A 24,343-nucleotide genomic window follows, 5' to 3' on the forward strand; every position below is an offset into this window, starting at 1 on the left:
CTGGCTTTCACCAAAGAGCCAGACAGCAAAGGGCAGAGAGGATGTAATTGCGTTTGCCAGTAATGGGGGGGGGAGCGGGGAGCTGTCGACTTGTCTGTCCAAACAAAGCTAACCAGACGTGATTGAGGCCATGCAGCAGTGTGTTCCACCCTTAGCTTCTGTCTAACAGTATATATAAATGTAATATATACACAGCACCTCGTTTAGCTAGGAGAATGTCCAGGTACAGGATGGATCCACGGCCTTTTGCCCTGGTTTCATATAGCAGTTTAAAAGGTGCTGTTTGCCTTCAATTACAGCCAGACATCCGTTTCTTTTCCCAGCTCAAGAGGAAAAAAGAACGGCTTTAAAAAGGGATAGTTCACCCCCAAAATGACTTTTCTTTTAATCGATTAGTCACCCCATGGAGACTTGAATTCATTTGATTTTGTTTTTGTCGCATTCCTAAGCCAAAAAATTGATGACTGGCGGAGTCGAAGAGTCTCAATTGAGTCTCCGCTGGTCATCAAATTATTGGCTTAGGGATGCGACAAACAAATAATAATAATCTCCATGAATTCAAGGCTCCATGGGGTGTGTCATTGATAGAAAATAAGACATTTTTAGGATGAACTACTCCTTTAAGGTGGAGTTGGCGTAATAGCAAGTGCAAAACTGTGCATCAATGTTTATGTGAACATGTGTGCATGTACTGTATTGTGCACATAAAGAACCAGCATTAAGGAGCGACAGTGTGGTGAAACACAGAACAGAATACAGTAAATGTGCATAAACATCAGTGGTGGATAAAAGTACCAATACCACAATGTAAAAACACTCGAAAGCTAAAGTCTGGCATACTGTAGTGCAGCTTTAACATTTAAACTGAAGTGATATTGATAAATTCCAAATATTATCAAAGTATTTCGCAGCACTCCTGGACATCATCACAGCACCCTAGGGTGCCATGGCGGCACCCACTTTAGAGAAAACCCTGGTCTATAGAGATGGCCCCATGCAGTACCTTGTTGCGTGAGGTGATGATTTGCTTGATGACGATGCGGTCGGCCAGCACCAGGACCTTGGTGACAGAGGAGAGGAGCAGCCTCGCCGCCTTCACCATGCCCGTCCGGTCGCTGAACACCGTGGTGCGCCCGTCCACCACCGGGGCAGGGACCGGCGTGGCCGCGCCCGTGGTCACATCCGTCAGCTGGGCTATGGCGTCGCCTGAGTGGAAAAAGGACGGTTTATTTTATTTGGTCATGGTTTTCTCTTTTTTTGGTGCTTTTCATTTAGATATGATTAGAACAGTGATTCTAAAAGGTTTTCATGTGATGGAACCCACAAATGTATGTATTTGTCGCCGGAGGTTTTTCAAGATTAAAAACACTGCCCAAGAGGTTTATTAACCCATTAAGACCTGGGACGCATCTGTGTCACTTTTTTATTTGAGCTAACAAAGCATTATTTTACACTTTGGCTATTCAAAAATAGCAGATCTACAAGCTCGTAGCGCGGCACCGAGTGCCGCGCTACGAGCTTGTAGATCTGCTATTTTTGAAAAATCGAGAAAATGTGTGCAAATTAATATATTTATATTCTTTTAAAGCGAACATTTTTAACTCAAATCTTTGCTTCTGGGGGGTCCCTGGAACAAAATATTTTGAGATGGGGGTCCGCGGCCAAATACATATAATTTTGGGGGTCCTTGACATGAAAAAGTTTGAGCACCACTGATATAGAAACATACGTTTTTCAGAAAACTGTTGGGATTTATAGGGGACATTTGCAGAATCGGCTTCAGGTCTTACTGGGTTAAGAGGAAGAGAGGGCAGATTGACTGGCAGAGCGGCAGCAGTCAGCAGCCCCTCTCAAAAAGCTAGGCTTCAGTATGATATGCTGCTGCCATGTAAGGGTTGACACTTTGAGCTCAGAGAGAGAGAGAGGGGTTTGGTCGGGGCCGAGCCGAGCCGCGGGCCGGGGGAGATAACGTTGTGGAGCCATCCATCTGCCACCGCAAGACCAATGCACAGACAGTGGAGGTTGTGAAACTACCAGGCTACTTTATCATCATGACGTGCATTGTTTACAACCCTAGTCATTGTCATTCCAGTACGAGAGTCGTCCGCTTGTTTGTTTTCTCTGCGGCGCCGAAGAAGAACAAGAACAAGAAGCCCCAGAGACACCACGTTCTCTCTCAGTGATCATAACACATTCTGCAGACGTTCATATTGTTATATACATAATACATAATGCACACATACACACAAATAGCATCCAGATGCATATCATTTGCTGTCGGGCAGAAACCCGGCAGAGACATGATGATGGGACGTGGTTAGCTGTTCTGCTACGGACCCGGGGGGTGCACCCATCCCTGCAAAACCCCAGGCCAGCCCGCACACACACACACACGCGCGCACGTGCACACACACACTCACACACACATGCACACACAGACAGACAGAAAGACCCACAGACATCCGAGATATGGCAATTATAGGCTTATACGCATAATACTCTGGGTGGCAGTGGCTCAGGGGTCGAGTGGCCGGTAGAGCAGCCGGATGGGAACAGCGAGGTTCCCAGTTCGATCCCGGGCTCCCCCAGAGTTCGTGTCGAAGTGTCCTTGAGCAAGACGCTGAACCCCTAATTCCATGGTTTCCTCCGCCATCGGTGTGTGAATGTGTGTGTGAATGGTGATTGTATGTGAATGTGGGAGGTGAGGACGCCGGCGTTGATTGTTCGCCGCTTCACCTCCCAATGTATGAATGAATGAACCATTGTAAAGCGCTTTGAGTAAGTGAGTACTTAGAAAAGAGCTATAAAAATGCAATTCATTATTATTATCATTACATGACCTCATACATAATTATGTAAGATTTCATTCTAACTTTTTGATATTAAGTCAAAACTTTTTCTCTTCTTCTCCCAGGCGACTGTTAGTTAGTTAGGGGCATTATTATTACTTTATTAAACAGTGCTGAAACCCCTGGTTTCATTTCCTCTCCATCTCACTAGTTTAAAAAGAAATGCAATGAAATACAGGTGCTAAGAGATCAATAGTGGAGAGTTGGGGAGGGTTTTATCGACTGATTATGTGGAGTCGTGTTGAAGTAAAGCACTATATGGGTCCATTTGGTTTCATTTTAAACTCTCAAGAGTTTAAGATCTATAAGGGTCCATTTTGGTTACCAACTCTCCATCATTTAGCTGGGGACCACCTGGAACCCCCTCAAGGACCACTGGTTGAAAACCACAGCTCTAGGGGAACATCTTGTGAAACTGAGAAAAACAGCCAGCACATAAATAAAATATCCTTTTCACATTATTTACCTCTCCATGGACAGCGCAACGGAGGCGTTTCGATTCCTCAGCGTTGTGTCAAGACAACAGGAAGTGAGGTATAAATAGTGTATGATGCAATCAAGTCCAAATGAATACAGCTGCCAACTGTCATCACCTTGCAACGCTAACAATGAAGACTAAATTATATTCATAGGGTACCAGGAAAGGACAAGTACTATGTGAAATGCAATAAGACACTATATTAAAGTATTTCTTAGGCTATTAAAAAATAGCAGATGGTAGATCTGCTATTTTTGAAATTTTTTGAAAATGTGTGCAAATCTTTGAATATATATATATTTTAAAGCGAACATTTGTAACTAAAAGCTTTGCTTCTAGGGGGGGGGGGTCCCTGGAACAAAATATTTTGAGATGGGGTCAAATACGTATAATTTTGGGTGGTCCTTTCTTGACATGAAAAAGTTTGAGAACCACTGATATTATAACAACATAAGTTATCTTTTTTAAAGTATACCGCTACAAGGAAAATGACATTGAGGCTTTAGAAATCTGTTTACATTCTAAGTGAATGAAACAAGTGTTGTGATTGGTCAAAAAAGGATTGTTTCCGGGGAGAAGTACATACGACTGAAGTCCCGCCCCTATAGAAACTCTGCATTATAGGTGGTGACACCAGGCTTTTCTCCTCTGAGATGAGAGAAGGCTGTGAACAAGGCAACATTCATAACAGAAGACACACCGCTTCTGCTTAAATATGCAGTAATATGCCCCCCCCCCCTCCCTCCTCCCCCTTTCTCTCTTTCTCACACTGACATACACAACTCAGTGCACCAAAAGAAGCCCAAAAGAGGGAGGAAATATACACCCATACAAAAGAAAAAAAAATAATACACCCATTGCCAAAAGAGTCTCTATCAACAGAGGAGAGGGAAAGCATGAGTGTCTACAGCATGAGGGATGGAGAGAGAGAGAGAGAGAGAGAGAGAGAGAAAAAGAGAGAGAGAGAGACAGACAGAGAGACAGAGAGAGACAGAGAGAGACAGAGGCAGAGAGAGAGACCAGACAGACAGACAGACAGAGAGAGAGAGAGAGAGAGAGAGATCTGTTTATCTGGCCGTGCTGTCTGGCTCTGTGGTTCTGGCTGCTCTTTTAAAGAAAGAGGGTCTGATTGCATCCGACGGGCTGCTCTTCAATGCCTGATCCCACCGACCAGCTGAATCCATCCAGACCAGCCTCACAAAGATAATACGCACACACACACACACACACAGTCGCACGCACACACGAAATATGTATTTATGTCCACATAAACAGAAGTACAAGAATGCCTTGTACGTAGGACATACTGTACGTAAGCACTGCCAGTGCAGTCAGACAATAGGAAAACAACCAGTTACAAAAGTGCCTCGACGGCAGAACATTGTTACATACAACACAGTTGACATACTTGTCAGACATAAAACCATGGGTAAAGGAAAACAACGCCTCCTCCAAATTGAGCGGCTCCCTATGATAGCTCATACTGAGCAGTACCTGGCGAACTGCTTGCCCCTCCTTTTGGAGAGGCCGGCCATTTGTAAGCCCTTCACATGCACGCACACATACACGCACACACACACGCTCCAATCTCCTCACACTCACCAGTGCATGGGTACTGAAGACGTTAAAATGTGAACAGAGAGCCATCCCTAGTACTGTACCATCTGTGAGTCTCTCTGTACCAACAGGCCTTTTCATTCTGCGTCCTATTTATCCACGTTTCCTGTCATTCCGCTTCAATAGGGAACAGTGGTGGGAAAAGTACTCTAATGTTTTACTTAACACATTGGGTGCCAGCATTTTTTCATAAGAACTTACGTTGCCACTGGCACCCAACGTATTGCCAGCATTCTCCCCATTGACTGCGCTTTGCTGTTTAAAGCTCTAGACTCCACGAGGAGCAAATCCATGTAAAAAAAAAAACATCCATTCATGTTGCGCGATGACCCTGGCTACAGCCTGGAACGATAACATTTCACTCGCGAGTTACAATGGGGGGGATCGCGCATCGCGCATGACCGGTTTTCCCCACCGGAAACAGATTCGGAGATATAGGTGTTTTAAAGAAGGAAATAGACAGGAAGTGGATGGGAGCCATGTTTTTGTTTCCGGTGATCTATCTGACCTATCCTTCTCAAGATCACAATGGGTACTCCCAGAGCTGCTCTAGCCCCGCCCGTGTGGAGAAAAACGAAAAAAACAAAAAGACATATTTCACGGTCTGGACCGTGTTCGGCACCAATGCGCTACTCTGTGAAAACACGGTCCAGACCGTGTTCGGCACCCGATGTGTTAAGTATCAATACTGCAATATGGAAATACTATGTAAAAGTACAAAAGTATCGGCATCAAAATGCACTGAAAGTACCACAAATAGAAAGTACTCATTATGCAGAATGTCCCGTTTCACAAGTTTTCAAATATATATATAATATATATTTATATATATAAAAATATTTTGAAAATAGCAGATCTACAAGCTCACAATGCGTCGCATCGTGGCGCATTGTGAGCTTGTAGATCGTCTATTTTCAAATGGCCAAAAAAAAAATATAGGGCTGAAGTGGTTACTGTATGTTTTGTAATAATAATCAAAATAATCAAAAAGTAACTCAACAAAATTTTTCAAATAATTGCAGTGGAGTAAAAAATACAATATTTGCCTCTGAGATGTAGTGGAGTAGAAGTAAAAGTAAATACCTCAAAATTGTACTTAAGTACAGTACTTGAGTAAATGTACTTAGTTACTTCACACCACTGGTGTCTCTGTATGCACAGGCCTTTTCATTCTGCGTCCTCATTCTGACGTTCTTTCCTGTCATTCCACTTCAATAGGGATGAATCCCGACAGACAGACAGAACTACTACTGAGGACATTATTATTCTTCTGCTTGGCATAAATCTTCAATCTGCCATTCACATCATCACTCATGGGGATTAGTATTACAATATCATTATTTTACAGAAAGAGATGGGGAAAAGCTTTGTAGCTAATACCGCATCTCTGAGAAGAATCTTAAATCAGCAGATCTCTATTCATTATCATTTTTCACATATCGTTGCTGTCGGGGCAGAAAACTCTTATCTCCATATTTTAACTTTTTGTGTTTTTTCGTAGATTAATGCCCTACTTGATTGGTTCTCAAAGTGGGGTCCGGGGAAAATGTGTTAATATAGCAAATTGTGTTAATATCACAATAACGTTAACCACTTTAACCTTTTGTACTTTGGCTAGTCAAAAATATAGCAGATCTACAAGCTCATAGCGCTGCACCGAGTGCCGCACTATGAGCTTGTGGATCTGCAATTTTTTGTGCAAAGTTTGTGCAAATCTTTTAAATTTTTATTTTTTAAAGCAAACATTTCTAATTCTAATCTTTGCTTCTGGGGGGTCCCTGGAACTAAATATTTTGACAAGCTTGAAACGTGGCACGAAGCGACCCGTTTCGAGGTTGTAGATCTGCTGCTTTTGATGCTTTAGAATTTGAATCCTGAAAATTAACAGTTTTGGACATATGAGGTTTCGAGCCGAAAAAGACAATTTTATTTTGAGGACTTTCAAAGCTTTTTCACCTGACAGACAGACAGACAGACAGACAGACAGAGAAATAGAGAGAGAGAGAGAGAGAGAGAGAGAGAGAGAGAGAGCATAGTGCCAAACCGCCTCGTCTAATCTCACACGACGACGAGAAGCTAATTAAGCTAATGCTATAAATCTCCCTTCATCTAATGAATTAATTACGGTGCAAAAAGGCAAGAGAACCCATGTTAGCTTCTCCTCCCAGAGGCTATAGGTGTCTGCAGGCCGTCAATCCCGCTAACTAGCTGAACTCTCTCCTCTCCTCCGTCTTGCTCAAAGAACAAGTACTGTACTTACAGTGAGTACAATTTTGAGGTATTTTTACTTTACTAGAGTATTTTCAGTTGTCAGTACTTTTACTTCTACTCCACTACATCTCAGGGCAGGGGCAAATATTGTGCTTTTAATCCATTACAATTATTTGAAAACTTTAGTTACTAGTTGCTTTGCAGATATAAATCATTACATTATAAAACATACATTAACCACTTTAGCCCTATTTTATACGTAAGCTATTTGAAAATATCAGATCTACAAGCTCACAACGCGACGCGTTGTGAGCTTGTAGATATTTTCAAACATTTTAGTACTTTTACTTTTGGTACTTTAAGTACGTTTGGATACCATCACTTTTGTACTTTTACTCAGGTAAATTTTTTATTACGGACTTTTACTTGTAACAGAGTACTTCTACATTGCAGTATTGATACTTTAACTTAAGTAAAACATGTACAGTAAGTAGCCTACTTTTTCCACCACTGCCACTAACTAGCTGAACTCTCCTCTCCTCTGTCTTGCTCGAAGAAGAAGAACACTTCAAAACTCTCTCAAAGAAGTGGTTTTATTCAATGTCAATGCCAGTAAAATGAATTCATCAGCTTTTCAAAAATGGACACATATATACTGTAGAAGGAGGAGACGTTAATCATTCTGTGGTGTCAGAGAAAGGTCTGGCCTCGTCTGTCTGTCTAGAGAGATGTCTGAAGTGCAGACTGAGTGAACCTAGAGGATTTTCTCCTTCCACTTAACCCCATAAAACCGGGAGAGCATCTGTGTCATTTTTTGACTTTAACCACTTTAACAATTATTTTATACTTCGCTATAAAAAAAAATTGCAGATATACAAGCTTATTTTCTTTTGCAAATCTTTGAATATAATATGTATATATTAAAGCAAACATTTGTTATCTCAAATCTTTGCTTCTGGGGGTCCCTGGAACAAAATATTTTGAGATGGGGGTCGGGTTCGCAGCCAATTTGTTAGGGTCCTGGACATGAAAAAATTTGAGAACCACTGATATAGCAACATACGTTTTTCAGGAAACTGAAACAGACTCAGGTCTTAATGGATTAACCCATTAAGACCTGGAGAAGCATCCGTGTCATTTTTAGATTTGAGCTAAAAAGCATTATTTTACACTTTGGCTATTCAAAAATAGCAGATCTACAACTTCATAGCGCGGCACCGAGTGCCGCGCTATGAGCTTGTAGATCTGCTATTTTTGTGAAATCGTAAAAATGTGTGCAAATCTTTGAATATATATTTTTAAAGCGAACATTTGGAACTCAAATCTTTGCTTCTGAGGGGTCCCTGGAACAAAATATTTTGAGATGGGGGTCGGTAGCCAAAGATTTTGGGGTCCTTGACATGAAAAAGTTTGAGAACCACTGACATAGTAACATACATTTAAAAAAAAAAACAGTTTTTGGAAGACATTCTAAAAACAGACATTTTGTAGAATCGGCCTCAGATCTTAATGGATTAAGTGAGACACACACACACACACACACACACACACACACACACACACACACACACACACACACACACACACACACACACACACACACACACACACACACACACACACACACACACACACACACACACACACACACACACACACACACACACACACACACACACACACACACACTTTCTCATTCTTCTTTCTCGTCCTCTGCCTCTGCCTCTCTCTCTCCCTCCAGTATTCCCTCCAGCCAGTATCTTATCTTTTGTTGTGGGGTTTTTCCAAACCCTCAGTGTTTTGAGGATGGCTCAGTTGGGAGGATTAAATGCATTGCTATACTGGCTTCAGTTACATAAACCTGTTATCACCAGGGCTGCATCGACACAATTATCCAAACAATGACCCAATAATGCCATATTGTTTCAGTCTAATTGTAGGAGGTTTGGCCACTGATTTAAACACATCCTGTAGCACATCCTGTCGGATAGGAAATGTGTATCAGAATGTTACGTGTCACGTGTAAAAATGCATTCCATCAAACTTTCAGATGCAGGAGGCTTAGATGTTTACTGTGATCATAAGAACAGGGAGGGAGCGCTCCCTATGATCACGGCAGCAGAAACCTGTCTGCTCGGCATGATTTCAGCTGCAAGCATAGCTCTTTTGCATATTTCATAGACATGTATGATGTGTGACTTGATCAGAGCTACTGTAAGCTAGCAGATATGATAAGGGAGGGCTCTGCTAACAGAGTGCAGAGAGGCAGCTTTTACATCCAGATGACGGTGCTTTGGGGGCGGAGGGGCCGATACAAGGTCAGAGTGATGTGAGGGGGGTCATTTTTAGACTTTTGTCTTTTTGTGGAAATGGAGAGAAGCAGGGGAGGGGAGGGATCTGGCGGAACACATGTGGTCATACATACCGTTCCCTCTGGTACACTGCCTCTATTCCTGGACCAACAATAAACCCTGACAACACGCCAAGCTTTCTCTCTCTCCGTTTATCACTCTGTCAAATATAGATTGGTCCTTGCCACTCCCCCCTCTCCCCTGTGGGCAGGGCTGGGAAGTGTATTGTACGGTATTGTAGTTTTTTCATGTAAATGTTTTTGGGCTACAGTATGTTCTGAAATCAGTAATCACATGTAGGTTGGTCTTTGATTAAGTATTTGTACTCCACTACTATCATTCAGTGGTGGAAAAGGTACTTAAAGTTACAGTAGCTATCTGAGCAGGTAGAGGCCGTCTGGTAAGCAGAGGTCACCGGTTCAACCCTCGGCTTTCCCGACTACGTGTCGAAGTGTCCCTGAGCAAAACACTTAACCCCTAACAGCTCCCGCACCGAGCCCTCTGAGCTATAGCCCATCTGCAGGGTGAATGCAGAAAGGTTATCCGCCCCCTAGTGGGATGATACAATACAATACACGTTTCCTTTCTTTCTTTTTCAGTAGAAAACATGCACAGTACACCACTTGCTCTGTGTCTTCTATGTGATGCAGGGATTTCAAATCCCCCCAAACATCCAATTCCAGAGAAAAAGAAGCACAGAGTTTTATTCTGTTATGTCACACAGTCCTATTGAAGTTCACTTTGAAGCTCTTTGCTCTCATGGGTCTTCTCTAGAAAATGTTCTTCTGAAGAAAAGATATTCACCACTTTGGAGAACTGAACTCAGTAACTAAGTACATTTACTCAAGTACTGTAGGCTACTTCAGTACAATTTTGAGGTACTTTTACTTGAGCACTTCCAATTTTCAAAACTTTTACTTCTACTCCACTACATCTCAGAGGCAACTATTGTACTTTTTACTCCACTACAATTCTTTGTACTAGTTACTTTGAAATAACTATAACTAAATAATAGCGAGGCGTTGTGAGCTTGTAGATCTGCTATTTTCAAAGGAATTTTATACATTTGAAAACTTGTGCAATGGAACATTCTGCATAATTAGTACTTTTACTTTGGGGACATTAAGTATATTTTAATGCCAGTATGCAGTATTGATACTTTTACTTAAAAATGTGAAAGAAATTAGTACTTTTTCCACCACCGAATGATTGGATGGTACGCTATATCCATGATTAAATAGTTCCGGTCGGGATGGGACCATATGTTTAGCCATATGTAAGTAACTGCTACTTCTTACTTCTTACTTGAGTAAATATTATAAGTTAAAGTACTCAAGTAGGATACTGTATTCTCGTGGTTCTTTCTGACACTTCTGCTTGGTGATTCAGTCTCTGAAATAGCATATCTACCAAGCTCACAAGCTGGGAGCTTGTAGATATGCCGTTTCTTTGAAAAAATATAAAAATGGTTAAACCTTGGCTTCTGTTCAGCTCTTTATAATCTACATCGCTCCTCCGCAATACACAAACACACACACGTTTTGTATTACTATACTTGTGAGGACATACCAATTTTAGGACGGCATTGAAAATTGCAGTAAAAATTACCTGCCGAATCGGGCATAACTCTATTCCTATACCGCTAAACCTAACCTCTAATGTCTAACCCCAAACCTGAATCTTTTCCTAATTCCCCAAAATATTATTTAACCGTAAAACAACCATTTCTCTCGTGAGGAAAATGGTCCTCACAACGTCTGCTTCTCAAATTGTACCATACTCGTGGGGACTGTTGGTCCTCAAAGGTCTAGTAATACAAACGCACGCACGCACGCACGCACGCACGCACGCACGCACGCACACACACACACACACACACACACACACACACACACACACACACACACACACACACACACACACACACACACACACACACACACACACACACACACACACACACACACACACACACACACACACACAAGGAGCTGTAAATAACACCACAGCAACCCCATGAGGGAGCGGAGGAGAGGAGAGGAGAGGGGGCACACGGTGCTACCACCCTCCCCTGTGCCAATGTTGGCACCCGTGCCTAAGGTTGCCTACTATACCCCTGCTATAGAAGAACACAATAGCCCCCTCACCCCTACGGCCTGGCTGGAACACACAGTATCCAGCAGCATCCTGCTAGAAGAACAACCCTGACACAGCACTTTCTTTACCCATGATGCAGCCTGGGCCCTCCGGCCCGGTGCTCCGCTCCGCTCAGCCTCCTTCACTTCTATTCACTCCTCCTCCCTCCTCCACTACTTTTTATTTTCTTTCTTTCTCCTCCACTACTTTTTCTTTGCACTTTAACCCATTAAGACCGGGAACGCATCGGCGTCTTTTTATGATTTCTTTGGCTATTCAAAAATAACAGATATACAAGCTCATAGCGCGGCACCGAGTGCTTATAGATCTGCTATTTTAGAAATTTGTGCAGTTTTTTTAACAAAACTTAAGTGCTATATCTCTAGTGGTGCTCCAAATTTTCCATGTCAAGGACCCCCAAAATTACATGTACTTGGCCGCAGACCCCTTTCTCAAAATATGTTGTTCCAGGGACCCCCAGAAGCACAGATCGGAGTTAAAAAAAGTTAGCTTTAAAACACACATGAGCTTGTATATCTGCTATTTTTGAATAGCCCAAAGAAATCTAAAATGACACAGATGCGTTCCCGGTCTTAAAGGGTTAATATCGTTGCTGTCGGGCAGAAACCTCTTATCTCCATACTCTAACTTTTTGAGTTTTTAACGTAAATTAACGCCCTACCTGATCACACTACAGCGTTCACACAGATCTGCTACTATTGCAGTTTTTGACTTTGAATCCTGAAAAGCAACAGTTTTGGACATGTGAGGTTTCCACCCCGACAAGAGACGATATGCTCGAACTGTTCCCAACTAAAATTGTTGCATATAGAAGATTATATAAGATTTACATTAAGTAACTGTGGCAGCTACTGAAAAATGCTGTTGGCGTGTATGATATTCAAAAGCTCATAATGCATGTTGTAGAGTCTTCTATGGGTAAGTGTAAGAGGAAAAAGGAGGAGAAGTGGTAGAAACATGGAAATTAGCAAGAGTAGTAAGACAAATGAGAGATACAGCAGGGTTAATCAACAGGATCTGGATCAACATTTTCAATACAGTTGTCTCTAATTCCACCGTATGTTTTGGTTGGTTAATAACCCACAGGAAGTCTGTCATAGGACTGGACATTACATTTTTTTGTGCTTTTTTTTCCTACCCCTTTTTCTTAATTTAGTCGTTATGAAAATCAGTGTGTGTTGTTGTATACTACTGACTCACCTGCCAGTGAGGAGCCCCCACCGGGAGGACTTAAGAGCCCCCCCCCCCCGAACGTGGGACAATAGGCTATATGCACAGCAGCCATATTGGAAAGGAATTGGGCCACTTCTTACTCCCTTCACAGGTGATGCTGATTAGGGTTGTGTTCCATTCCGGACAAACAGAGTCAGGGTGCTGATATTGTTGCATGTTGGCTCACTGGAAACACTCTGCTACGCCAAGTGGGTCTCAAAGTGTGGTCCAGGGACCCTCATGGTTCCTTGAAGGGGGGTTCCAAATGTCTCCCATACGGGTGTGTAACACTGAGGGTGTACAAATGGAACCAAATGGACCCGGAAGGGTCCATTTGGTTCCATTTGTATACTCTCAGAGTCATGGGGGTCCTTGAAAATGTAAACCACTGTAATGTAAAGAACCACTGTGCTACACTAAATGGAACAGAGCCTTCATTAGAATCATCCTTAACACCTGTGAGGGAAGTAAGGAAGAGGCCCAATTTTTCTCCAAAATGGCTGCTGTCCACCACTTTGGATTTGAACCCACAACCTCTGCGGTAGTGGTGGGTAGGGGCACTGTCCGCCCGTATGTGCAGAGTTGTGTTGATGTTACTCGTATCGCTGACTGGGCAGCCAGTGTCTGCCTGCTATTGAACAAACAACTGTGTGACTCAAAGTGGAAGCTCGCTGTCCTGACCCAGCTACCCCTGCACACCACACACACACCATGGATTTTAGGGAGAAATAATTAGACCCAAGCAAAAACTGTAAGGGAACCTTTTTTTTGCAGAGTTGTACTTTCACTTTCGCTTGAAGTGTCTTGCCATACTTTATTTCTCATTTCATAAGATTTTTATTTCTCATTAATCATTTCCACCAAAATCCGCTCATCCGTCCGAGCTCGAATAAATCTTAGTAAACAAACAAACACACGCAAATTGCAAAACACATTGCTGCGGGCAGGGTTACAACACTCCCGTTCAAAAAGAGGCGTGACAAGACGCAATGAATTGAAACGTCAGAATGATGAACCCATCCATTCATTCATTCATGATTTATGTATTCTCAAAATTACACTGAGTAATTAAACTCATTTTCAGTGTCGTCGAGTAATACAATGCATTCAACAACATCAGTGTTGAAAATAAATTACAATTTAGGCATATTGGGGGATTTTGGCTAATGTTTGGTGAGGCGCTTCGCACACGTTTAGCGGTGTTGCTCATTCCACAATTGCATGATCCTTACAATTCGTCACCTTGCTAAACTAATGGCCTAATTAATATTTGGAGGAAAATGATATTTTTGCCTAAGTCAGCTCCTCATGACTCTGGCCACCTCTGGTCAAATTGCCCATCTCCCAATTGAAAAGGATCATGCTGTTCCCTCCCCCTTTAGTATAATGGCCTAACTCCCTAGACTTAGGCCAAAATAGGCTTTTTTTTTGGCCTAAGTCACATGGTTTTGTGACTTAGGCCAAATTATTTACTGATTTAGGCAATTTTTTTACAATTATTTTGGCCTAAGTCAGATTTAATCCCATTTAAACCTATGTAAATCTCTTATGTTACATAACTGACAGACAGTGTTATTTTTATTTTAATAGTCATAATTTGTTATAAATATTTTGGGTGAAATGATTAAGAAATATCATATAATTTTGTTTTGGATCAGTTTTTAATTTTTCCTTAAAAACGAGTCCCTATTTTCCCTATTGTGCAAGTGAAGACGGTGCGCGGGTCATTTTATTTTATTCTATACGTCTGATCCCTACCTATACGCACCCGTCTATGAGCTGATCAGGTGTGCCTATAAGACCTTGCTTTTTTCCGAGGGAGTTTACTTGGAAAGTGACCCTACCTGCTCTGCGCGCCTCGAAGCAGGCCTGTCCCATCTCGTCCTTCAGCTCCTGGTTCTCGGCGGCGATGGCCTCGCCCACGGCCACGAAGCGGCCCACGGCCACGCTGACCGCCTGGCCCACCCGGTGGATGGCGGCCAGCGTGCGCTCCGACTTCTTGGGCTTGTCTTTGTGGTTGATCAGAGTGGTGATCTGCAGGGAAACGCACAGGATGGACAGGGACGTTTAGACCAGTGTCGCACACATATTTCTATGGGTCGCAAATTTAAAAAAAAGTAAAATATCCCATGATCAACAGATATACTGTTGCACATTAGATCCTCAGAGCAGGTCAAAGGTCACCCAACGCTGTAATGAGCACACTTCTTGCTCCCAGATAAGAGCGCTCCCATTGGCTTATCTGGACACAGACTTCCTTCCTGTTACACACACACACACACACACACACACACACACACACACACACACACACACACACACACACACACACACACACACACACACACACACACACACACACACACACACACACACACACACACACACACACACACACACACACACACACACACACACACACACACACACACACACACACACACACACATACATACATACATACATACATACATACATACACACACACACACATACATACATACATACATACATACATACACACACACACACACATACATACATACATACATACATACATACATACATACATACATACATACATACATACATACATACAGTAGGAGGGATATTGTACTGCATACTGGGAGTCACAACTTTGATGAAAAGCCGCTGTGTCTTGTCTGCAATATAGTGTTGGCTGCCCGCTTGCCAAAGAATACGATTTTATACAAAGACAAATCATGGCACCTTCACACGCATACACATACACATACACGTTTTGCACACGCACACAAGGACCTCTTAGCAGCGATTGAAGGCATCAATTATGAATGGTGTGAGCATCAATTATGCATTGATTGTTTCCCTTCTGCTAAGTAAAAACCTCTCCAGCTGTTAACAGCGTGTGTGTGTGTGTGTGTGTGTGTGTGTGTGTGTGTGTGTGTGTGTGTGTGTGTGTGTGTGTGTGTGTGTGTGTGTGTGTGTGTGTGTGTGTGATGGTATCAGCACGACAGGGGGGGATTTTAATTGCTCCATGGCTGCAGGTGGTCTCAGGCGGAATTCTTGGGATGTTGTGTGTGTGCGTGCGTGCCTGCCTGCGTGCGTGCCTGCGTGCATGCGTGTGTGCTGATTAACTGGTCACATGCATCATCACGTTCTGTTGTGGGTCTAATAACGCTATAGCTTAACCTGTGGATCTCTGACGTCATGTTATCACTAGAAGAGGATCCAAGAAATGGCACGGTATCGGTTCTGGCACCGTTAAGGCACCGGCACCATTTAAAAAATACCGGTTTAGCACCGGTATCGGATAAAACCCAATCGATACCCATCCCTAGTAATGAGACCAAAGTCAAAGCCTGCTGTGTCTGACCTCCTACTGTGAGACTCACCTGGCATCACAGAGTACTGTGTACAGTATTCCCCACTTCACATCATTAATCCTAACATGCATGGCCCCGAGTAGGCCGGTGCCCTTTACCTTCTTTAATGAGTGAAACATGCTCTTACTGGCTTGATGTCGGGGGGTCTAGGCAAAAAAAAAAGAAAACGCATACAGATGCCCTCTGAAGTCAAAGTTCTGCATTAAAGCAGATCGATAACTTCAGAGAGATTCTTGTGGCGTTAATCCGGACAAAATATGCAGCTTTGACAACAGGAATCAGACCCTGCTGGTTTAAACCGGCCTGGCTGGCAGTCCTGGCACACACACCAGGCCAAATCTACTGAACTAGCTGGCCAGCAGCGGATTTGTGGAGAAATCCTTGGCGGTGTTTTTTGGTCAACTTACGTCTGTTTTATTGTACAAAATACGGCTTCTGACTTTGAAAGTGTAGTTTTATACTTTTCAGGAATAGGCCTACTATGAGGTCAAACCAAATCGCCCACCCACCATTCTTTATCTGTCTCTAACAAAGTAATAATAATTACTTTATTTATATAGAACCTTTCAAAAACAAGTTACAAAGTGCTTTACAATAACAACTCAGGGTTACGGATGTAACCCCGGTTTCTTTAGAATTCGGAGTAACATACTCACTATGGGATATCACCGCCCCCTGGCGTTGATGCAGAGCTACATACCATAAACTCCCGGGCCATTCATTGGCTGAGAAGGGTATGTCACGTGTCCGGTAGACCGGAAGAGGTATAAAACCTCTTGCGTGACGTGGCTCATCCTCTTTAACACGCTTCCTGCATGCAGATGCACACAAACAGGGGTGTTAGGTGAGTATGTTACTCCGAATTCTAAAGAAACCGGGGTTACATCCGTAACCCTGAGTTTCTTGTCAATTCTCCGTAACATACTCACTATGGGATGCATAAACCCCCCTGGGCTTATAGCCATACCGAATCTCAGGTCCGCACGCCCCCTAGCCATAAGGCCCCGTCCCCCTGGACGTGACCTTCGGCCTCACGGGCGCCCCGGGCCGGGGTGCGGTATATAATTGAAAGAAAAGGACCCTGACAGACCAAGTCTGCCTATTCATCTAATGAACAGACACAAGTCTGACCCATAAGTGAAAACAAGGAAACAGGGCCTCCTCCCCTGGAAACCTACCAACGGTGGTTCCGAGGGGACTCAAGAGAAGGAAGGTAGAGAAGGGAACAAAGGCGGGTTACACAAAAGACCTGCCTAACCTCCCCTACCCTAACTAGAGACAGCCGCTATGCCCAGTACAGCGTGCGCCACTGACGCCGCTGCCACATCCAGGCTGTAGAAAACCGCAAAAGTCGATGGAGACGACCAGTTTGCGGCCGCGCACACCTCCTGGACCGACATTTCCCTGGAGAGGGCCCAGGAAGTAGCCACGCCTCTAGTAGAGTGAGCCTTCAGTCCTTCTGGAACTGGAGCGCCACTACTGACGTAGGCCAGCCTAAATGGCATCCACACTCCATCTAGAAAGCGTCGCCTTAGTCACTGCCTTCCTCCGACCATCTGGGCCGAAGGAGACAAAAAGTTGCGACGACGACCGGCCGACCGCCGTCCTCTGGCAGTAGAGCTTCAACGCCCTCACTGGGCAGAGACAGTGCAGCCGCCTATCCTCTGCCGAAGCGAAAGGAGGCGGATGAAAAACTATCAGCTCAACCGGTGTCTGGGTCACCATTCCGTTCTTGGGAACAAACGCCATGTTGGGCTTAACCAAACCCTGCTGTCGCCTCCCAAGAACCTCATGCACTCCGAACTTACTGAGAGCGCATGTATGTCGCTGACCCGTGTAGCTGTAGTGAAAACAACCACAAGAACCGTTTCGAGACTAACGATCTCCAGATCCATAGAGTGAAAAGGCTCGAACGGTGGGAGGCAAAGCGCCCCCAGCACCACCGCCAGGTCCCAGGCCGGGAACAGAGGCCTAGAGACCGGCCTGGCCCGCCTGGCACCGTTCATAAAACTACGCACCAGCGGATGTCGGCCAACCGTCATGTCATCGAAACCCACGTGACAAGCGGAAATGGCCGCCTGGTACACCTTAACCGTCGAGAAAACCAGACCTTGGTTCAATCTGTCCTGCAAGAACATGAGGATGCTGCGTACCGAGGCCCGGAAGGCCTCAACCGGCGGTGACTGACCCAGACACCATGACACGAACAGGTTCCACCTGTCGTCGTACGCAGACCCCGTGGAAAGGGCCCTCGCCCCCTGGATGGTAGCTACCACCTCAGGGGGCAGGCCATAAGAAGTCAAGGTCTCCCCCTCACGGGCCAAGCCCACCGGTCTAGGTCCTGAGGTTGCTTGTGGAAAATTCCGACCCCTGCCTGCCGTAGCAGATCTCTGATCGGGGGGAGGGCCCAGGGCTCGTTGTAGAGGAGAGGATTATTCCTAACCTCCATGCGCCCCACGCCAGTGCCACCAGTGGCACTGACAGTCCGTGGAGTCTGACAAGTTGAGAGGACCAACTCCCGTGACGGGAATGCATAAAGCAGTTCAGTCGGCCAACCTGGCCCAGATCTGGCTTGTTATCTCCGGAGGAGAGGCCAATCTGCGTACCAAAAAACGCCCCTGGACAACAGAGTCGCTCCACTGTTCAGGAGGCCCGGTACCTGTGAGGCTCTGGTTGACGTAAGGCGCGCGTCGCACCACAGCGTCAGATCGCCAGCTAGCCTGTCCAACACTGGAGAGGCCAGGCCTCCCTGCTTTTTGGCATAGCACACGGTCGTGGTGTTGTCGGTTCCGATCAGGACATGACAACCTCAGGTGGACGGGGCTCCAAGAGCCCACATCCACCTCCGGGGAAAAAAGGTCACACGTGGGGCTTGTCCAAACGAAACAGGTGTAAGGCCGAAGTCATGAGACCCGTCGCCTGCACGCATAGCCTGTATGTGACTTGTCGCCTCACGCGAGAAGACCCTAGGCCGAAACGCTGTCTATCCCGCCCGGGACAGACGCGCCGTGAGCCTGGTCTAGCCCAGCGAGATCCCCTATGAAGGTGGTCTGCTGAGACGGGACCAAGACGCTCGACGGACGGTGACGGTGAAAAACCCCTCGACGTCAAGTGGGGAAACGGCCACGTCTGTGTGCCGCGCCACCTCCTGACTGTGGTGGATAGAAAGGAACGTGGAAATAAGCATTGAAAACAATGCTGGTCCACCCATCTCCTTAACGCACCGTCCGCAGAGAGGGTCATACACCAGTACAACCACAGTGTGTTGTTGTTGATCAGGGGAGCTGATCAGTACAACCACAGTGTGTCACTGCTGTACTGAAAAAACCCCTACACACAGTGTACCACTGAAGTACCGGGATAGTAAAACAGTTCCGGACTGAAAACCCTCCAACAAGCTGCCTCAGCAAGCAAGTCAGGAGGGGCTCTGATGTCACCCAGTGCGGACAACGCACACGTTTCCAACTGGACCGGTGATGTCGCCACGTGATCGAGCGGACCCGCACATGCGGGGCCGTTAGAGACCGTGGAAGGGTAGCGGTGGAAGGTGGCCACCGTGGTGTTGCTTTAGCGGGGCTGGCTATGCGCTGCACCAAAAAACCACACTGCAATGTGCGGTTGTTAGTGAGGCCAGTTAGCCGCCAATCGAAGCAACAGTAGCCTGACTGGAGGTTCTGCAAACCTAGCAGCTAACAAGCTAGTCAAGGCTAAATCACCATGGGCCAAGAAACGTTGAGATCCGTTTCCCAGGGAACCGTTTTTTTGTGTGTGCGTTGCCATGGGGACCAAAGACGCTACTACTGGTGCTAGCAGCGCTAACCCTGTGTGCGTTGCCATGGGGACCAGCGACGCTGCCACTGCCGCCAGCGGTGCTAACCCTGAGGTGACCGCTCGAGGCAGTAGAGGTACTAACGGTCCGTTAGGACCCGGCGGGGTCACGTGACCGGTCACGGGGACCTTGCCTGACGTCAGCATCCGGTTTGTCCGCCAGCGCAGCCTGTCTGTTTCCATGGAAACCAACGGCGCTGTCACTCTGACAAACGGGGCCGTCCGAAGCAAGCCTACCTTGGCCGTCGCCCTCTCGTCTGAGCCCAAAGGCTCCGGACGGAGCGTCGACAAAGTCGTCCTCCCCTTAGGGAGTGCTTTGTCGCTCGTTAGTGGCGAACGAGGCCTGTAGTCCGAGAGGCGGTACGGCAAAGGGGGCATCTGTCCCTCCAAAATGGCGGAGACAGAGGTCCGCTCTTTGACCCAAGTATTTATTGAGACCCTTCAGATTCAGAATGGGTCGTACCCCCCCCCCCTTCTTTTCCACCAGAAAATATTACGAATAGAAAACCAGTTGGTTCCGATTCATAGATAGTTCTCTGACTATGTTACTCTGAATTCTAAGGAAACCGGGGTTACAACGTAACCTCGCGTTTCTTGACAAATTCTTCGTAACATACTCACTATGGAGAGAGAGTGAACCCCCTCTCTCAGAGACATGGTTGCCTTACCCTCTGCATGAGAGGAACAACACCGTGTCCGACATAGGAGATTATATGCATAAGAGCACGTGGAAAACACACCAGTACAACCACAATGTGTTGTTGCGGATCAGGGGAGTTGATCAGTACAATCACAGTGTGTCACTGCTGTACTGAAAAACCCTGTACACACACAGTGTAACGCTGATGTACTGGGATAGTAAACAGAAGTATCGGAAGTAATTCTTTAATAGCGCCCAAGCTCAAGAGGAAGGAGACTTCCTCCCTCAGAGTATTGGCTGCTGGACCCCTTGCACGGGAAAACAATACTTTTACTGTCACGGGGGGATTTGTGGAGAAATGCAGCCTGAAACCCTCTAGTATTGTGAGCAATACCTAAGCATTCGGCTTGCAAACCGTCCATTGCTTCACACACCGAGCGAGTGGCTTGGACGGTGACGTCATCGGCCGCTCGGAGAGTGGGAGCGTCGCCATGGGGACCGTTGCCATGGGGACCAGTGACGCTGCCACTGCCGCCGGCGGTGCTAACCCTCGGGCCAACGGAGGACTCGGAGGAGTCACGAGACTGGCCACGAAAAACCCCGGCGTCAGAATTAAGCCCAAAGATATATACAGTGAAAACTATATATATATCAATGATTAATCCTACCTTGGCCGTCGCCAGAGTGTAGAAGAGAGAGTAACGTCACGCTTCGATCTCGCCGCAAAGCGGGCCTCTATGGGCTATAGTTCCAACATTGGAACTATCTCATTGACGTAGACAGAGCACTTCCGCATTCCATTCTCACAATGGGATCGACGCTACTGTCATTACTCTCTTCCTAACTTACTCTGGCCGCCGCCATCTTGTCGACAAAGTCGTCCTCCCTAGGAGGTGCTTTGTCGCCCTCCAGCGGCGAACGTGAGGCGGTACGGCCAAGGGGTCATGTCTGACCGAAGTACTTCCGGTTCACAGTGGTGCGTGGGCACTTCCTGTGGGACGGAAGCCTGTGAGGCGACAAAACCTTCCTCCCCGTAGGGGATGCTTTGTCGCTCGTTAAAGGCGAACGTGGCCTGCAAATCATGAGGCGGTACGGCCAAGGGGTCATGTCTGACCGAAGTACTTCCGGTTCACAGTGGTGCGTGGGCACTTCCTGTGGGACGGAAGCCTGTGATGCGACAAAACCTTCCTCCCCGTAGGGGATGCTTTGTCGCTCGTTAAAGGCGAACGTGGCCTGCAAAACATGAGGCGGTACGGCCAAGGGGTCATGTCTGACCGAAGTACTTCCGGTTCACAGTGGTGCGTGAGCACTTCCTGTGGGACGGAAGGCAAAACCGGCGTGACCCCATTCCACTGGTGGACAGGGGTGATGTGGGTTTTTATATTACCTTCATATGATCCAACAATGTCTAGAACATCGGAACTCGGGTGTTGTAGACAGTGTGGGCTTATGTAATTGAGAACGTTGATACATTACATGCACGGATATCATCCCATCAATGTCTGGGATACCGGAGTTCGGGCATCACAGACATTGTGGACTTATACACAGAGAGCATTGGAGCAGAGAAGCCCGCTGCTCTTTCAGATGTTATCCAACAATGTCTAGAACACCGGGACTCGGGTGTTCTAGACAGTGTGGGCTTATGTAATTGAGAACGTTGATACATTTACATTACATGCACAGATATTAGCCCATCAATGTCTGGGATACCGGAGTTCGGGCATCACAGACATTATGGGCTTATATACAGAGAGCATTGGAGCAGAGAAGCCCGCGGTAGGGGACTCCACTGCTCCGCTGCACTCAAGCCACGTGAAAGAACGAGATCGTTTGTAACATGTAACACATTTATTTCTTTGGCAGAAAAAAATTTGTACTTTTAAACACACATTCGTTTTCATTAAACATGGCCTTCTGGCAGTCGAGGGGCCGTCCATCTTGTCCATCGAGTAAGGTCTTCAGAAGCCCCCGAGGTTTGCTCGATACACAGAGTGAGAAGGCTAACAAGCTGGTGTTATCCTAGCGAGGCAAGCTAGGCTAGGACAACGCTGTTAATAACCTGTTGCATGGGTGTTAAGCCAACAAAACACTGCCTGACTAAGGCGACGTTAACCTAGCGAAGCAGCTAACGTAGCTAGTCTGAGCTAACTCACTCACGAGCTTCTGCCTCGTTCTCCCCTCGCCTATGCCGCCGTCGCCCCTTCGTTGTCTCCTGGCGACGCACCGCTGGCCCGGTACGCTTGCTGTGGCAGCGGAGTAGACGGCTGGGAAGAGGGGGAGGAAGTGCCGCTAGGTAGTTGCACCTGGGTGGTTCTCCCAGACACGGTGCTAGCGGCTGCTGCAGTGCTGCGTAGCACGGCTTGTGTAGCAGCCTGGAGGTGCTGCGAGCGGGGGCTAACGCCGCTCGCAGCCGGGACTGCCGGAGGGCCCATTGTGGACTGTGAGCGCACGTGGTGGGCCCCACCACCCACGTTCCCTGGGCCGTGTTGCTGGATCCGCGACGACCGGGGACGAGACGTCGCTGCCTCCCGCAGCCAGGGCGCTGCCCTGGCTAAGCGGCTATCGAGGTGCAGCGTGGAGAACAGCGCAGTCCTCGCAGCGTCCCGGTGCATCTTGGAAATGCCCCGGCCCCGTAGAGACCGAGGCACGAGATGCAGAAACCACGAGGGTCATCCCCGGCGATCATCAAGCGGCAGAGCAGCAATACGCAGGGACGTGGAACCTCCATCTCGAGCTAACCTGTTAGCTTTCAACCGCAAGGCTAAGAGCGCGGAAAACTCAAAGGAGGAAAACTTGCTTTAGCAGTAAAAGAAAGAAAGAGAAGATAGCCGCGGGAGCGGAAATAATAAAACTTTTTTTTTTTAATAGGAGGAAAACCCGTTGGTTAGTACAAGTACCACCGAGTGGGCTAAAGCTGGTTTCTGTCCTGATCAAAGTTACGTTTGTTATTATTAAGGTATGTCTTGAGCTGTTGCATCTGCCATGCAGAGAAGCGAAAGAGGATGAGCCACGTCACGCAAGAGGTTTTATACCTCTTCCGGTCTACCGGACACGTGACATACCCTTCTCAGCCAATGAATGGCCCGGGAGTTTATGGTATGTAGCTCTGCATCAACGCCAGGGGGCGGTGATATCCCATAGTGAGTATGTTACGGAGAATTGACAAGAAACAGTTAATATACAACAAAAATCTGAAATTAATTGCATAAATAGTACAACAGTTCATAATTTAAGGGAAAGCTTTGCAATAGAGGTGAGTTTTTAGAAGAGATTTGAAGGAGGACACCGAGTTTGCCTGCCTGAGGTCCCCAGGCAGTGAGTTCCACAGCCGAGGGGCCCGAACGGCAAAAGCCTGGTCGCCCTTTGTGACAAGGCGAGACTTTGGTACCGTCAAAGTGTACACAAGAGGACAGAAGATAGGAGACGACGCCACAAGGCATACTGACACACGTGTGTTTGATTTTTGAGAGACACACCACTGAGTGAGAGTTGCATGTCTGCTTGAAGCCTTATTTTACACAGTCATACCGCCTGACGGTCATATACCTGTGTTGTGTAAACATAGCAAAAATAGCCGAACTACTAGCTTAAAACGTACATCAACACATTCATGGTTTGCTGGTCAAATGAAC

At 46.2% G+C, this 24,343-nt stretch overlaps 1 protein-coding gene across 2 annotated transcripts in view; it reads right to left on the minus strand.

Annotated features, from left to right (window-relative positions):
* Positions 1-24,343, minus strand: part of ctnnal1 (catenin (cadherin-associated protein), alpha-like 1) — a 143,734-nt gene that overhangs the window by 48,515 nt on the left and 70,876 nt on the right. For both annotated transcript variants that reach the window (XM_080443275.1, XM_080443274.1), the window contains exons 2-3: positions 14,720-14,909; positions 1,004-1,206 (exon numbers count right to left, since the gene is read on the minus strand). In XM_080443275.1, the coding sequence (XP_080299401.1) occupies positions 1,004-1,206; positions 14,720-14,909 (393 nt within the window). The remainder of the gene's footprint in view (positions 1-1,003; positions 1,207-14,719; positions 14,910-24,343) is intronic.

The sequence above is a fragment of the Gymnoscopelus braueri genome (genome assembly GCF_963280865.1).
Source record: "Gymnoscopelus braueri genome assembly, chromosome: 11".
Lineage (NCBI taxonomy): Eukaryota > Metazoa > Chordata > Actinopteri > Myctophiformes > Myctophidae > Gymnoscopelus > Gymnoscopelus braueri.